General features: G+C 34.3%; 1 protein-coding gene across 2 annotated transcripts in view; it reads left to right on the top strand.

Moving 5' to 3' along the window:
- Pect (phosphoethanolamine cytidylyltransferase) overlaps window positions 1-17,694 on the top strand; it is a 185,846-nt gene that overhangs the window by 37,327 nt on the left and 130,825 nt on the right. For both annotated transcript variants that reach the window (XM_090385653.1, XM_090385652.1), the window contains exons 7-8: window positions 7,337-7,384; window positions 14,016-14,100. In XM_090385653.1, coding sequence (XP_090241779.1) covers window positions 7,337-7,384; window positions 14,016-14,100 — 133 coding nt within the window. The remainder of the gene's footprint in view (window positions 1-7,336; window positions 7,385-14,015; window positions 14,101-17,694) is intronic.

Below are 17,694 nucleotides of genomic sequence, written 5' to 3'. Positions count from 1 at the left end.
CAAGAAGACCCAGAAAAATCATTTGGGTCTCTTGAGAAATGGCAGCTGAGGTTTTTTAATACTGGAAAATGCAAGTTCTTGCATTCAGTAGCAATAATCTTAGAGTAACTTACCACTAGGGTACCAAACTGAAGATTGTAGATAATGAAAAAAGACTTGAGGGTAACTATGCAATCTGATATGAAGTTTTCTGAGAGCAGTGTAGATAAGTGATAAGTTTCAGATATATTATAGGGTTTTTTTTCAGGAGATATATAGGAACTTTGACAGTTGAGATAAAGAGATGATGAATATTTCAGAAATAAAGCAATGATAAGGCCATATCTTGAATATTGCATATACATGCTTGGAGACACCATTTTAGGAATGATGTGGACCTTTTAGATTGGGTATAGAGAAGAGCAGCAAGTTTAGTTATGAGTACAATAGAGAATATTCTTTAGAAATTCTCTCAGAATTTAGTTTACTCAAACCTTGAGAAATCTGAGTAAACTAAATGCCGAAGGAATTTTTACAAGTGAGCAAAAATTTAAATTGCTCACATATACAACAGAAAGGTGGCATTAGTTACTTTACTTTTTAAATTTAATTTATATTTTATTATTTTATTTTTTATTTTATTTTTTGGCTGGTTTTGCATAAGTTCTTTCCTGCTGGTTCTTCCTTTCACCATTTTGCTGATTCGTTACTGAAATGGAGTGCTGATGGTAGTTTGTGTTTGTAAAAGTCTATAAATCTTATGAACAGATAAGCTATCAACAGCATTTCATTTGTAAGAATCTGTACAGTTACATCACAGCATGACTTTCATCATCAGCAGCAGGTTAAATTATCCCAATAATAATAGAGAATTAATTTAACATATACGAGGGAATAGCCTGTAGAAAGTTTTTTTTTTTTTTTCTTTTTTTTTTACACGATTGCATTTTTTATTTATTTATATTTTTATAATATTGCCACAGTTTTTAGGCACGTTCACTTGTGCAGTACCTGCTTTCTTTATCATTTTCATCCATCTGCATCAAACAGCTTGACTCTCAATAGATGGTTTTTCATGAAATTTTATATTTGGCTCTTTTAGAAATGTCAAGCTGTCCTAGATTTCATTAAAATTGGAAATATGACAGTTATTTCGTACACTGTATTATTTAATACTTTCTTTCATACATATTGCTGATTTAATGAATGGGCATTCAATCAGCAATATGTATGAATGAATATGGTGGATGTGCAGAAAATGTTTTCAATTTAACCACTGCACCTGTGAAAGTCATTGCTTTTTGAAGAACTTTTTTATTATCAGTTTACTAAAGATATAAATAATGAATTATTACTACTATTTGCTTATTAATCAAAGCAGAAACAAGAAATACTTGTATTTTAATTTTTACTGAAAGTACTGTACATTACAAAAATGTTGAATGCCTATCATGATCTGAGTATTTGGTAATTTCAATTTTTATTAAAAATTTAAATTACCAAATAATTAGTAATTAATTGGTAATAAAATAATTAGCTGTATATTTTTCACTTCAGTAAATCAGAAGAAAATAAAAAAAAAGTCAGTTTAAGAAATTAAAATCAAATATGCCTGAAATGAAACATACTATCCATGTTACCTAATTTGTTTACTTTCATTTTATAGTTAAAGTTATACAGATGATGCCTTGACTTGGACAAAATCTGTTGACCCCCTGTAATAATATGATAATTGTGAAGAATTGAGTGAGCTTGATATGCTGATATTAATGGAAGTGTTACCTTTCTGATAAATTGCAAACATGACATAATTAACACTTTAAAAATAATAATCTTCAACAAGTGCTTCTATAAATTCTCAGAAGAAATATCCTAAAGTATTATGTGAAAATGAAGAGTAAAAAAAATTACTTTTTTAATGAAGAATTGGTTTGCCATATAATTCATTGGTTAAGAGTACAGTGTTAGTGTGGTTTTTGATATTGACATCGTCAATAAGTAACTGTTAATTAACCTTAACTACTAAATGTTTTATTATTATTATTAAAATAGTGTTTATTTTGAAAATGTTGAGTTATTTCATTCTAAACTTGACATAGTGTGGTAGCATATAGATTCTGTAATTAATTGTTACTTTTCCTTGTAATATCAAACAAAATTAAAACAGTGTTTATAAGACTGGTTATCAGATTTGTGAAAAGAAGAGTTAATGTTATCATTTATTGAATTTTTATGAAAATTTCTCATTAATTCCCCTTGTTTTGTAATACTGTCTGATTTGTGACACTAAAAGATCATATTCATGATGGTTGTAGTTATTTAAAAATCAAATATTTTCTTCTTTTGTGTAAATTATTAAAATAAACCAAACACTTTCTATTTAAGACAGTTTTTATGCTAAATTTCTAAATTTTTTATGCATGGAAAATATCTCTTTTTTACTCTGTTTGCTCTATTTTAACACTTTCACTGATTTTTTACTCTGATTTTAACACACTTTCAGTGATTTTTACTCTGATTTTAACACTTTCACTGATTATAAAACTTATAATCAATGAAAGTGTTAAAATAGAGTAAGTAGTTTTTGAGGTAAGGTACTGCCTCGTCTTTAGCTTAAAAGAATTCTTGGCATACTATTTAGATGTTAATAACACTGGCCAACACGTAAAATTTTATGAAAATGAAAATACCCAATCTTGACTACTTTTGTGCTGCTGAACACAAAAATCACATTAAAAATTGTCAATTGGCTCTTGTTTTCGAATTACAGTTGGGGTCTCATATTAGCGATTTACTCTACATTATCAACTACGGCTCTTGGCAAAATGCATGACAACACTGCAGTTTCAGTATCACTACATTCTTAACACATGATTGGCAACTTTCACCTCAACAGTTGCCATTAACTGAGAACAAATGGTCTTCAACTCTGTTGTATTAATCCTTGAATATGGCTAGGTACTGAGTTATTTGTTCTCAGTTAATGGTTGTTCTCTGTGAGATTCTTACTTTTTGCACAGTATTTGTGTCATGTAAGATTAATATGCCGTGTAATTGTGTGAATAGTCTGGATGACTTCTGTTACATATGTGGAGAAGTCACATTAGCTTCAAGAAAGCATCCCTTAACTCGAGCCAAAAGGCCTGCTTCTTGTACTTTGGGTGTAAAGTAGGCGACCAGGACAGGAACTGGGCTCCACACACACATATGCTGCACTATCTGTTCGTTGAAACTCAGTGCGTGGGTGAATCAAAAAGGACATTTTATGCCTTTTGCAGTGCCCATGATATGGTGGCGCACTATGGCCATAGTTGCCGATGCGCCTAATAAAACCCCAAAAAAACAACCCATGATATGGAGGGAGCCAGCAAATCATATCACAGACTGTTACTGCTGCATGGTACCTCATAATAGAAAAGGATGACAACGAAGAAAAGTGGACTGTGATGTACCCAAATATACCATCTGCAATTCGTCCCATTCCTCACGGTGAAGTACTACCTGTTTCTGAACCACCTTACCATTTTTCTGTACGCTCTGATGAAGATGAAGACACTGATGAACATCAACTTGATTATACATGAAGAAGTACAGCAGCCATCTATGTCAAGGGATCCACCATTTTATCCAAACCTTTATCCTTCTGAACCATATAAGATCACAGAAAGTAAGTTTAATGACCTAATCAGGAATCTCAAACTGCTGAAGGATAAGGCAGAGCTTTTGGCCTCAAGACTACAACAGTGGAATCTTCTAGATCATTCTGTAAAAGTGACAACATTCATACTCGAAATAAACACTATGATAAATTCTATCAAACAGAAGGTGAACTCACTGTTCGTAAGGAAGTTAATGGTCTAAAGGCAGCTACGAACATGAGACATGTTTCAGAAGAATGGAGACTATTTATAGATGCTTCTAAGGTTAGCCTTAAGGTTGTGTTATTACACAATGGAAATATGCTGCCTTCAATACCTCTTGTGTATGCTGTCCATGAAAGAGAAACATATGCAAACATGGAGAACATCCTCTTAGGTGTACACAGTATGAGTGGCAGATATGTGGTGATTTAAAGGTTATTGCCATTTTATTAGGACTACAATAGGGTTACACTAAATATACTAAACACTTTCTCTGCAAGTGGGATAGTCATGCCAAGGATATGCCTATGAGAAGAGGAGTTGGCTCAATGAAAATCATTAATGCCTTGAATGAAGAGTGTAGCATTTAAACCTCTAGTAGATCCAAATAAAGTTTTTCATCCACCACTCCACATCAAACTAGGGCTTATGAAAAATTTCATGAAGGCTTTGGAAGTGAACAATCCTTCATTCACATACTTGCAAGAGAAATTCCCAACACTTAGTACAGAGAAGATTAAGGCAGGCCATTTTCATTGGTCCACAAATAAAGCAACTTATTCAAAAACAAATAGTTCGAATGTGTCCTTAGTGAGTGAGAAATCAGCGTGGAAAGCCTTTCGAAATGTTTCAATTGGTTTTCTAGGAAATGTTAAAGCCGGCAACTACAGGCAGCTTGTGGAAGATCTCATTACTTCTTACAAAAAACTAGGGTGCAGCATGTCATTGAAGATGCATTTCTTGCACTCGCACCTGGATTTCTTCCCACCAACTATGGTACTGTCAATGATGGAACAAAAATACAAGAGCAAATGGAGTGCTGCCATCTTAGCTGATGATTTTTGGATGAAAAGGGATGCTCCCAAAGCTGAACACAAGTGAAAGGTAAAAACGGTCCCATGTTTGATACAGGTATGTTCGTAGCTACATCTTACTGCCATATAAATAAAAAATATCTTGTATAAATATAAAAAAGTACTTTTTTCGAAAACAAGTGCCAGTCTGCCATTTTAAGCACTATTTCCGTGTTTAGCACCCCCAACATCTATAAAGTAAACTTACTTTCATGCCTGTAACAAGATATGATCCAAAATTTGTTGTTAAGTGTAATACATGATTAGCATGGATAGAAAAGACTGGTTATGATCATTAAAAAAAAATAGAAAAAAAAATTAAATTAATGATCTGATATTGGTAATGCAAATAACATATAAGAGGTGCATGTCAGTACCCATTTCACTGCAAGGTGGTGTACCCCATAATGTGGTGGAAGTGGGTCGTAGTCCTGTCCATTTCAGTTCATAGTGGGGCCAATAAAAATATGGAATGCTGAAAGCCATGAGTGGGATCTGCTTATGACTCAAAGTGCTTTGGGACCTGTAATTCAGGATCTGCATCCACTATATTATGGAGTCCACTGTCTTGCAGTAAAACAAGTACCCTGGTCTTCCTTTGAAAGAATGTCAGAAGAATTTTGAACAGTCCTGAGTCCTGGTGGTATTTCTCAACATGTTCTCAAAATCTGTGCTCCTGAGCTTACTCCTGTTCTGTGTCACCTTTTTACACTTTCTTATTCCACTGTTGTTTTCCCTTTTGCTTGGGAATTTGCTCATATCCAGCCAGTTCCTAAAAAGGTTGATAAATCCCTCCCATCCAGTTATTGTAGTAGTTGTAGTAGAACCATGTGATGGAAGAAGCAAGCTTATGTAGTATCAGCCAATAAAAAAAAAAAAAAAAAAAATTACACACATCCATTCCCTCTAAACATTTATCCACTTCCTCCTTGAATTTATTTAAGCTGTCAACTTCCACAATGACAGATGGAAGTTTGTTCCAGCAATCAACTACCTGCTGGCTAAAGGCAAATTTCTGTACGTCTGTTCTATAACTGTCTTCTTCAATTTGAATTTATGCCCCCTCAGGTTTGTAATCTGAGCAAGAAGAAGAATCCCATCAGAATTGAGCCTGCTCAACCCATTCATCACCTTATATACCTCAATCAGATCACCTTGTAGGTGCCTAGTTTCCAGATGCTGCAATTTGCAGAGCTTAAGCCTTTCTTGCTAAGACCACCCCTTCGTTAACCCTCACCAATCTTGTTGCCCTTCTCTGTATTCACTCAAGCAACTCCACATTCTTCCTAAAATGAGGCCTCCAGAACTGTATGCAATACTCAAGGCATGGCCTGACCATTGTCTTATGCAAAGGGATAATCACCTTTTCCCTACTAGCAAAATTCTTGTATATATAATTGACAATACCCCATGACCTGCTCTGGCAACCTGTTTGCACTGCTCAGAAAACTTCATATCTGACTGCACAATTACTCCCAGATATTTTTCATTTTCAACCACCCTAAGTGTAGTACTACACAGTTGGTACATTCCTCTGGGGTTACTTCTACCCAAGATTTTCCCTTAACAAACCCAAGCTGTGTCTGAAGTGTAATTGTGGCCTTGTCTAAATGATCCAGCATTACTTCTTTTACCAGTGACTCCATTATTTTCCCTGCAACAGAAGTTAAACTAACAGGTCTGTAATTACTCGTGTCATCCCTTTGTGAATTGAGGAGACATTTGCACATATCCATTCTGCAGAGACCTCCCCCTGAATCCAAGGATGCTCTCATGACTATGACTGAGAGTTTGCCTCCTTCCTTTGCTGCCTCTCTTAATATAATTAGATAGATCCCATCAACTCCAGGTGCCTTTCTTATGTTTAACTGTAAAAACAGTGTATGGTGTCATATTGAACGTTATCCTGTGGAGATAGGGAGGTCATGATTCCACTGAAGAAGGCAATTGTAAGGCCACATTTAGAATGCTATGTTCGAGTATGGGGGCCCTCATTTGAAAAAAAAGACTGAGTTTCTTGAAAGGGTTCAAAGACGGGAAACTCGAATGGTGAGAGCAGCAAAAGAACATATGATGAAAGACTCAGATTATGTGGGCTACAGAGCTTGTCAACTGGGCACCTCAGAGGTGACCTGATTAAGGTTTATAAGGCTCTGAGAGGGATTAGTAAAATGAATGGAATTTTCACTGATCTTTAAAGAATTCCGAAACCTAGGAGGCCATAAATTCAAATTACAGGGGTTGAGGTTTACATTAGATGGTAGGAAGTTTTCTTTTAGCCAGCAAGTCATTGATTGTTGGAACAACTTGCCATTGCAGGTAGTTGAGGCTGGCAGTTTGAATAAATTCAAAGGTCAACTGGATAGTTACCTGTGTGAGGAGGGAAGCATATAATTTGTATTTTCTTATTTTCTTGGTTTTTTTTTTTGCCAGTGTAACAAAAGCCTGTGGCTTCCTTGCATTATATGGTGAATATTATTACTATTACTAATGTTCCCTCCAAGTGGATTAAAATCCAAAACTGCATACTTGCATTCAGGAAGCGATGAATATGTTAAATTAAATTTATTTTTCTTGTGAACTGAGATAAAAAAAAAGTGCGGGTTTTTAATTTTCATGTTTATTGTTGTTTTTATGTTTCAGAGAATGTAAAAGAACAGCTGGTGTTTCCACTACAGATCTGGTAGGCAGGTACGATTATTTTTATAATTTATTGTATAATAACTACCATAAAATAAAAATGATATCTATGAATTATCTAAAATATCATAAGGAGTGCAACTGCTGAACAGTTTTTAGGTTTACAATTTGAGTAACTTAGAGATATATGGTGTTATATATCTCTAATATATCCAAGACGGCCTCTGTAGCTGAGTGGTCTGGAGCGGAAGTGCAGTAGCACACGCTCTTTGAGTACACTGGGGTTCAAGCTCCTGACTGCTAAATATGGTCTATCTGCCAACCTGCACTGGACCTGCATGGCAGATTATGGTCCATTTCCCTCAACATGAATTGTTGTGGAGGCTTCCATCCTGCAGTGGGTTAATAATGGTTGCTGCTACCCATACCCTTATCCAGGACAGTCAATTGGAGGAGTTTCACTTCTAGACTTGGCACTTCAAAGTGCATATGTTTCAATTTATATAATATTGAGGTCTCGGGTTAGTTTGCTAATATATTCCTGACTAGTAGAGGCATATGATGCCTCTACTAATGGCAGATGCATTACTATAGTAATGCATCTACCAGTGATAAAAACTGTGTGTGCATTAGAATGAATATAAGGGTTGTTGCTATTTTTAGTACATAAGAAGTTTTGCTATTTAACATTAGAAATTGTATATAAAATACTTAAAAGTGTTTTATATATAATTTTCTTTTACTAAGTCATTACTTCTGGTTTATTCCAAGGACTTCTGTGAATTTCAGGAGCTTTCCCAATGTCTGAATTACAAATAACTTAAAAGTAATACCATGGTGAAAAAGAGAATTGGAGTTTTTGGTACTTTTCCAAGTATTTGGGATGTAAGTCAATGTTATTGTTTGATATGTGCCATTGGAAGTTCTTTCCATGCTTAGTATTAGTAGTGGAAAGCAATGCAAGACCACAAACTTATACAGCATTAGCAAAAAAAAAAAAAAAAACTTTCCTGTGTCACTTGGTCTTTCCCTCTAACGGTTTGTTTAGTTCTTCCTTAAATTTATTCAGACTGTCCACCTCTGCAGCACTAGGTGGGAGGTTGTTCCAACAATCAATCACCTGCTAACTGAAGGCAAATTTCCACACATCTATCCTGCAACCATCCTCCTTCTTCAATTTGAATTTGTGTCCTCATTAAACACCTCAGTCAGATCTCCTTGCAGGCCTAGTCTCCAGACATTGCAATTTGCAGAACTGAAGTCATAGGTAAAGAGGCTTGTGCGTGTATAATATATTATGTAGCACAGAGCAAAATGGAAAGTAAAATCTGTATCTGGCTGCACTGTTACTTACCTCTAGTCTTTTTTATTCTCCACTACACTGAGTGTGGTACCACACTGTTGGTATGCTAATCTCTGGTTAGTTTGTGTGCTAATCTCTGGGCTTGCTACTACCCATATGTTTGCTTTTGTCAATATTAAATTTCAGTTGACACTTCTCAGCCCATCTGTCTAATTTGTCTATCATCGGTATTGGCACTGTTGATCCCGATTGTCATGCATATTGACAATATCAGGGATGTTATTCATATGCATGATGATGGGTTGGCTGGCATGGCTTCAATTCTGATAAATTTTTGTTCATGGCTCACCATATACATTAATGGTATTAGTTTTAGGTTATTCATAATTTGGATGTTGGGAAAGCTCCTGAAATTCACAGAGGTCCTTGTAATAAATGACAGGTAATGAATTTTACAATTTTCAGCCAAGTGAACCTTTCGGCTCAGCTTTTAATTATAATTGTTTTTTTTATTAATTTTTAGATATACACTATTATTATTATTATTATTATTATTATTATTATTATTATCGTCATTATTACTCCCCCCCCCTCCCCCAGAGTCCAGTATAATCTTAGAATCTTGATTATGTGGGAAGTACATGCCAATAATGGAAAGGAGCACTATTATCATATATATTTATTGTCATAATAATTACTTTTAATATCCCATAAGCATGGTAAATACCTTATTTTATCAATACAAAGTTATTTTTAAGGTTGTCTAAGTACTGATTTATCTCTTATAGTCAGTTAGGTGCTCTTTTTTAAAATATATTTAAAATACCACAATTTTTAAGGACATGCTACTTTAAAAATGTTTAAATATAGTGGTTAGGTACCAGCAGCAAGTTATGTGTATATTTATTTACTTTTATTTTTAGTAATTTTTGTGATTTAAATATAGTAGTTTGTTAAGTGCCAACAGCAAGTTATGTTTATATTTATTTACTTTTATTTTCAGTAATTATTACTTTATCTCACTTTAGGTAGAAGATCAGAATACCATTTTCAGAATCAGATTAGCCCATGATATTATGGATGAATATCATGGGCAAATAGTAGAGTGAGGCATAAATTATTTGTATTTTATTATGATTTTTAAATACAGCCATATAATATGTACAGAAAACTGAAAAGTAATCACTTTTGAAAATATTATGATATTTCTGGATAGAAACAAAAAGTCTTAAAAACACTTATTCTGCTCACTTATTTATACTCCAGTTAAATTTCCTACTTTTCCACAGGAACTGTGTAAGCATGTCATCATAAAATGAATATCTTTTTTTCAATTCCACCAGAAATGACTTTTCGATGGCAGGTAAACTTAGGCCACGACCTTTCCTGTACTTGTATTCCTCTGTAACATGTATGCATTCTTTCATGGCAGAAAAAGAGCACTCGACTCTAGCAGTAGGAATCAGGATCATCATGATCAGTTCTGCTAATTTATAAATTTCTTTGAATGCACCCTGAATCTGATTTTACAGCATGAATTTTACAAGGTGGTGGTTCCCTCTAAAATTCATCAGAAGAAAAGAGCACTTTTAGTTCACTTTTTGAACGAACATAGTCAAAAACTGGTCTGTAGAAATCCTTTAGTTTTTCTAGAATGGAACACAGAAAAGATTTTGCATACTGATCATTTCTTTTTGTTACAAAGTAGTTGAAAAAATTCAAATTTTGAAAGTAAAGAATGTCATTCTTCCATCTCCAGGCACATGCAGTTGTCTATTCTTTGTTATAATTGATAGCATTAGCAGGGTATATATGATACAAGAAAGCAAGCTTATATAGCATCAACCAAAAAAAAAAAAAAAAAAAAACCTTCCCATTTCACCCATCCATTCACTCCAAATGTTTGTCTAGTTCTGCCTTCAACTTATTTAAGTTGCTGACCTCCAGTAGAACAGATGGGAGTTTGTCCCAACTATTAACTACCCTCTGGCTAAAGGCAAATTTCTATACATCTATTCTACAATTGTCTTTCCTCAACTTGAATTTATGCCCCCTCAGGTGAGTAATCTGAGCAAGAGGAAGAATCCCGTACTTAGCAATGAGCTTGCTCAATCTATTCAAGGCCTTATACACCTCAGTTAGATCACCTCACAGGTGTCTAGTATCCAGAAGCTGCAATTTGCAGAACTTAAGCCTTTCCTGTTAACACCAACCCTTTGTTCCACTCACCAATCTCATTGCCCTTCTCTGTACTCTTTCCAGGAGCTCTACATCTTTCCTAAAATGAAGCCTCCAGACCTGTATACAGTACTCAAGGTGTGGTGTGACCATTGCCTTATACAATGGGACAATCAACCCCTTATCTCTGCTAGTAAAATTCCTGTATCTCATTGACAAGACACCATGAGCTACTCTTACAGCCTTTTTGCACTGCTTGGAAAACTTTATATCTGACTGCACAATTGGCACCTTCATAGCCAGGCGGGCAGGAGCGGCAGTGCGTAGCACACGCTTCTTGATTAGACCGGGGTTCAAGCCTGTGACTACCAAATATGGAGGATGCAGAAAGGTCAGGGTATGACCACTGCATATCCCTGGAACAATATGGCCTTTTGTTGCTAATGCTCCTAAAAACCAAATAACAACAACATAACCACTGCTTACCCCCAGGTCCTTTTCATTCTCCACCACCCTGAGTGTAGTACCACCCAGTTAATATGTTACTCCGGGGTCACTGCTACCCATATGCAGTACTTTACTTTTGTCGATGTTAAACTTCATTTGCCACCTCTCAGCCCATCTGCTCAACTTTTCCAGATTCTGTTGCAGTAGCATACTATCATTAATGCCATTAACAACCCTTCCAGCCTTCGTATTGTCTGCAAACTTAGACATTAATCCTAATATACCTTCATCGATATCATTGATAAATACTGAAAACAACAATAGGCCCGACACTAAACCCTGGGGGAGCTCCACTAATAACATTAGTCCATGAAGAGCAGTGTCCATTGATAACCACTCTCTGTCTTCTCCCACTCAACCATCCTCTTATCGATTGTAGCAACTTGCCCTTAATGCCATACTGCTCCAATTTGCACAATAGTCTTCCATATGCCACAGTATCAAACGTTTTCCTAAAATCCAAGTATATGATATCAAAAGTATTCTTTGCATCCAATTCCTTTGTGGTGACATCATGGTATCCAATCAAATTTAGGTTATTACACGATTGCAAAAATATTGTTAAATATTGAGGAGGAGAGATAAATTTTGCATGAAAGCAACAGAGTAAAACTGAAAATCATGAAAAAACGTCTTTAAAAGTCACTGTGAACTTGCTTTTGTGAGATGTTAGTTTTAAATTTGTGTGGGGGTGGTTCTACTTGAGAACTGCTTACACAGCTGTGGAAGTAGTTGCTTACTTGTGCCATGTGCTTTTCTCCTCTTCTTCAGATCCTCTTTGTCTTTTAGGCTTTGATTCATCAATCATGTGCTTTTCCTTGCTGTTGAAATCCAAATGTCATCAAATCCATGTTTCTTATCATTCCTATGCTGTTATGTTGTAGTATGATGCACCTTTTTTACAACAGTATGGTGTGTCATATGATGAAGTTTGCCATATATTATTAAAGACATTAGTAAGCCAAACAGTTTAGAAAAAATTTCTAGCAACAAAATGTTTTGATAATCTTGCAAGTGGCACAACAGATGGTAAATTTTAGCAACAAAATTTTGCAAAGCACACTTACTCTTTTCAATGATTTAGAAACATATGCTACCAATCTACTAATAACTCAGAAAAACAACCTACATTCCTTGATATTCAACAGGCTGTGCTTCAGAACTAAATTCAAAATATGGGCATAGCAAAGCTTAAATATTGCCAAAGGACAGGCTTCTACCCATTAATATGTCCACTCATTACAGAGGCACTGTCATAAGTTTGGCTGACCAAGTTATCCTTAATATTAAATTCCTCGGATGTTTTTACAACATCTTTCATCACTTTTTAGCAGTTCTATCATCACTTATGTCTGTAAATCCAATGAACCTATTTAGTATTTGTCCATCATGGACAAAATGGAAAACAGTTGATAGACTGGATTATGACATCAAATGCTGAAGAAATTTTTTCAGCATTTCTCCTTGTAGCATCTTTAGCCACTGAATATAGTGTTATTGATATCATTTTGTACAGTTGAAGAAGTTCCCCAAAATACAGTTGGTGCCTTTAAATAACTGTCTAAAAGAGCATCATACTCAGGAAGTACATTTAAAATTTCTGCATAATTCCCTAAACTGAATTTTCAGACTCATCATGCCCTCACAGAGGAAGCTCTTGCTTAGCCATATATAGCCTACAGCATCAATTAACTTTTCAAAATGTTTGTATTTTTCTTTATTTGTTCATTATGATGGCTTATTTCAATTTTTCTTTGGCTGTTAGTGGGAGGTTCAAGTTGTTCGTTTTCCAAACATCTTAAGATTTAAAAATGACTGAACACTAGATTGGAAGCACTTATGTTTTTGCATTGCTATGGCTAAATGGTTAAGATTGGAATGCCCATTCTTATTCTAGACACCTTTCTCTTTGGAGAACAATAAACAAGGCCAGTAGAAACATCTTGACCACACTTCAAGCTAACCGTTCTACTTATCATATTGTGAGACAGAGAAATGTCTCGTGTCCTCGGTTTTTGTATCTTTATGCTTTCACAGTAAACGAATTCATAGGATTCTATCAGTGACATAGAGGAACTTTTCCAGCAGGGTTAAAAAAAGATGATCAGCCTATTGTATAAGGCTACATCTAGAATACTGCATTCAGGTTTGAAAACCTCATTTTAGGAAGCTTGTAGGTCTTCTAGAATGGTTGCAGAGAAGAGACACAAAAAAATATACCTATCAAGAAAACCTGTGGCTCCGCAAATTATACTCTATTGAAACTAAGCATCTGCATGGTTTTAAAGGAGTTACATAAACTAAATGCCTATGGCATCTTTACTGTTTTTCAGATGGAACACACATAAAAAGATATAAATTTAAATTATGCAGAAATTTGCATTCAACCAAAGTGCAATCAGTTGTTGGAATAAACTTCTACCTAATGTTGTAGAGATGGGTAGTTTGAATAAAATTTAAGGAAGGTTTGGACAAATTATTGAAGGAATGGCCTCTTCTTTTTTTGCCTGGTGCTATGTAAGCTTTGCTTCTTGCACCTTGTTTCTAATAATAATACTAACTGTTGAACACTGTAAATGCACTGACTGTGGCTTATTGTTATAATTTAGCATTCATTAAACTGACTAGTTAATCGGGTTCTTTTGAGATTGATAATTTTCAGAATAGCTGCTTAATTTAATTTTTTATTTACAGGATGTTGTTATTAACAAAACATCATCATAATAGAGGTGAAAGGGAATATGGTATAGACAGGGAACAAGCTGGCAACATTGGCAGAGTGAGTATATATTTTGACTTACTAGATTGTTGCTTATTCATTTTTCTTTTTCCTTTATTCCTTCTCATTTTTAGCATGAAGAGAGGTGTAATAAGTGACAAAATAAATTGCACCCCTTTCTGGCAGTTCTTTTGAACGATCTTCCCTTGAATTTTCTTCTGTAAAATTATAAATATGGAAATCAGTGTTGACTGGCTTGTTTCTGTTTTTGCATCCACATTAGAAGAATCTGTAGGTTAAACAACCTTTTGTGTTAGGGTTACTAAAAATAGAAAAATAAAATTATGTATGTATATATATATATATATATAAGTTGTATTAAAAGGTTGTATTAATATATTGAATTAAATATGCATAAATGGATGTAATAGTTATACAAAGTGCCAGCAACTAGCTGGGTGAGAAAAGTAGAAAAAAAAAGTGTAGTAGATTTATAAAAGGTGAAAGAATGTTAAAATCCTAGAGGTTATGATAAACTAAGAAAAATTATGGGCTGAATTATCAAGCAAATATAAAGTAGGGGAACTGTAAAGGAAAATTAGTTCATCAAAATAATAATATAATGCAAATAAAATAAAAATAAAAATCAAAATTAAAATGTTATAGCTGTCATCAGATATGGGGGGGGGAAACACATATAGAAAATGGTCAAATATAGCTAATGCAAATATGCATGATCTGATGTCAGCAGAAATAATTATTGATATATGATCAGGTATTTCATCAGGGGACTACACATGACCATGTATCAGGAACTGTTTCTATACTTGTCCATAGTAGTAGAAGAAAAGTGAATGGCCAAAACAAGTCATGATAAAGAAATTAGCACTTTCTCTTTATCATGACAGTTAAAATAGAAAAATGTTAGAATGAATATGTAGAATTTATTCTTAAACTTTTAAACTTTTTCAGGGATCCATAAATATGCCATTTCATTAGAACTATGTTCAATGCCCAGTTCATTCAGAAGACCACTAATTATTTAAATAAACCCATATAATCTTCCATAATGAAATGTTTTGAAAATGCTTGCAACTTTTTCATATACTGTAATTAAGTTCCTGCTTCAAGCAACTTCCATTGATGTGACCTAGAAGCAAGGAGTTAGGATTTAATTTTGTGTAGATAGGAAATCAATTTAGAACAAGTAAATCGTATAAGTGTTGAGGTATTAAATTGAGGAAGGGGAAGAGAATAAGGAGTATTTTAGCATTAGCATTAGTAGAGGCATACTATGCAAGAAAGCAAGCTTATGCAGCATCAGAACACCTTTATTTAAATAAATAAAGAATAAAAATAGTGATAGAAGTAGGATAGTAGGAACGTTTGTTTCACCCTCGTATTGCACTAATAGTTCAACGAACGGGAAGAAATTAGAAATAGACAGCAGAAAGATAAAAGCATAGAAAAAGTAACTAAAAGACACTAAACTTGCTAGGGTAGTGAGGCCCAACCTTATAGTAAGGGCTTTGGCATTTGCGAGTGTTAGTATAAAAGGGAGCTAATACCAAAAGCTTGTATAGAAATATATGTGTCGAACATGCCGATAAAACAAATCTAAAATGAAACCGAAAGTAAAATAAGAAAGTGAACATGTATGATACGTGGAGTATTACAAGTAATGTGAAGTGAAAACCAGCCTGGCGGGAAAAAGGTGGGGAGATGAAGTGCATCAATTCAGTAGAGTAGCTGAATGCAAGCAGGTTTCAACCAAGTGAACAATATATTTACATGATAAAGCAATTTATAGCAGCAAAGCGGACTTAATAGTAAGCAGCATAGAAATTCAAAAAATAGGGAACATAGTTACCTCTATAGTCACATTTAGAATACAGGCTGGCCTCGATTAATTCGTCCCGCGAGTGTATCGCGCAAAACAGAAACACGTTAATCGAATATAATAATCAATAGGAAAAATTATAATTGGTCCTTGACCTTCTGGAATGTCTATAAAGAATTTTAAAAGTACCTTTTAAATAACTTTTTAACTGTATACGATGTAAAATATAATGAAAATAATTATGGAATTAAATGTTTATTGCATAAAACAGCAGTTCCCAAACTGTGCACCGTGGAATATTTTAAATTTTCAATGGAAGCACAGCGATATTCGACATCCGTTGAACACCGCGCGATCTACTAGCTTGAGGTAGTTCACAGTTAGCATTTCTTATTAAGTTGTTTGGACTTAACTACTAAACGGAACTGTTAGGTATTTCTTTTGGTCTAGGTGCGCCGTGAAAAAATTAGTGAGACACTAAGGGCGCCGTGAACCAAGAAAGTTTGGGAACCTCTGACATAAAATGCACAATGAAGAAATGACTGTTGCAGAAATATTTGAACAGTGTTGACTTTCTCTTTTCATCAATCAATTTCCGATAGCCGACAATCTTCTCTTGGGCCTGGTGAAATAAATATTGCAGAGAACCTCACACCTTTTGTTTGAGGTTCTCTGCGATACGAAAGATTTCATCTAGTTCTTTTACCGTTATCTCCTTCACGGTAACATTTTCATCTGACTCATTTAAAAATTAGAATTTTTAAATGCAAGTCTGCATTGACTTTATTAGCGGATGGAACACACCGAGGCGGGCAGCAGGCAAATGTTTGTTTATTGCCCATCCGACGTGTGGTAAGCTTAATGCGCGATTGAAATCTTTTTCAACTATCACATAAAAAAAAAAGATCAAGTTAACTGGAAATTTGCATTGTGTAAAGCAAAAAGTGGTATAATTTTTTCAAATAGCGGTAACTGAAACACACGTTAATCGAACTCGCGTTATGCGAGACCTGGCTGTACAAGTGCATGGAGATAATTTATAATAGGCGTTGGAAGAAGTGAGAGATGCGATTGGAATAGTATAGCTTTAAAGTAATAATTCATACACAATTAAACATTATCATTAATGTTGTGTCAAAAACCATATACACATAGACCAAAATATGTGATAATAAGAAGCCAAATATTAAATGTATCAGAGAAAGAAAATACAAATCATAAATATTTTAAGATATAAATAAATTGATAATCTATTCAAATTTGCATGTGGGTACATCCAAGGAAAAATAACTGGTTTAATTCCATTGAAAAGTAACATGGTGACTTGAGATCCTAAAATGGTGTAGTAAAGGATCCAATATAAAAAGAACATGCAATAGGCCCATAAATATGAAAAGATTCCAAGGAAAAATTTAAATTTAAAGTATAGAAGATAATAATTCACTGTATATAAAATATACACATCCTCGGATGGTATTAGGTGTGTATTTTCTGTGGAAATATAAGTAAATGCAACCAAGGAAAGAGAATCAATAGACATTATATCTAATGGTAGTAGTTAAGGATCCAGTTTTGAAGTGATATAAATAACATGGAATAAGACAGGGAATATGTAGTAATTCCATGGAAACATTTAAATCTAGAAGAAACCATAGGAAGGATTAAGATGGCAGGTAGTGAAAGTGGAACTATTTTCTTCATTTTTGAGTTTAGTACAGTAAAATTGTTTACAAAATATAGCAAAATATAGCAGGTGTGTGTTAACTGTGGAAAGAAGGTGAATGAGATCAAGAAAAAGAATTAGTTGACATTAT

This window comes from Mastigoproctus giganteus, chromosome 12, assembly GCF_048544385.1.
Source record: "Mastigoproctus giganteus isolate SK-2022 chromosome 12, ASM4854438v1, whole genome shotgun sequence".
Taxonomy (NCBI): domain Eukaryota; kingdom Metazoa; phylum Arthropoda; class Arachnida; order Uropygi; family Thelyphonidae; genus Mastigoproctus; species Mastigoproctus giganteus.
Note: the sequence above shows the minus strand (reverse complement) of the source record. Positions and strands in the feature narration are given on the sequence as shown.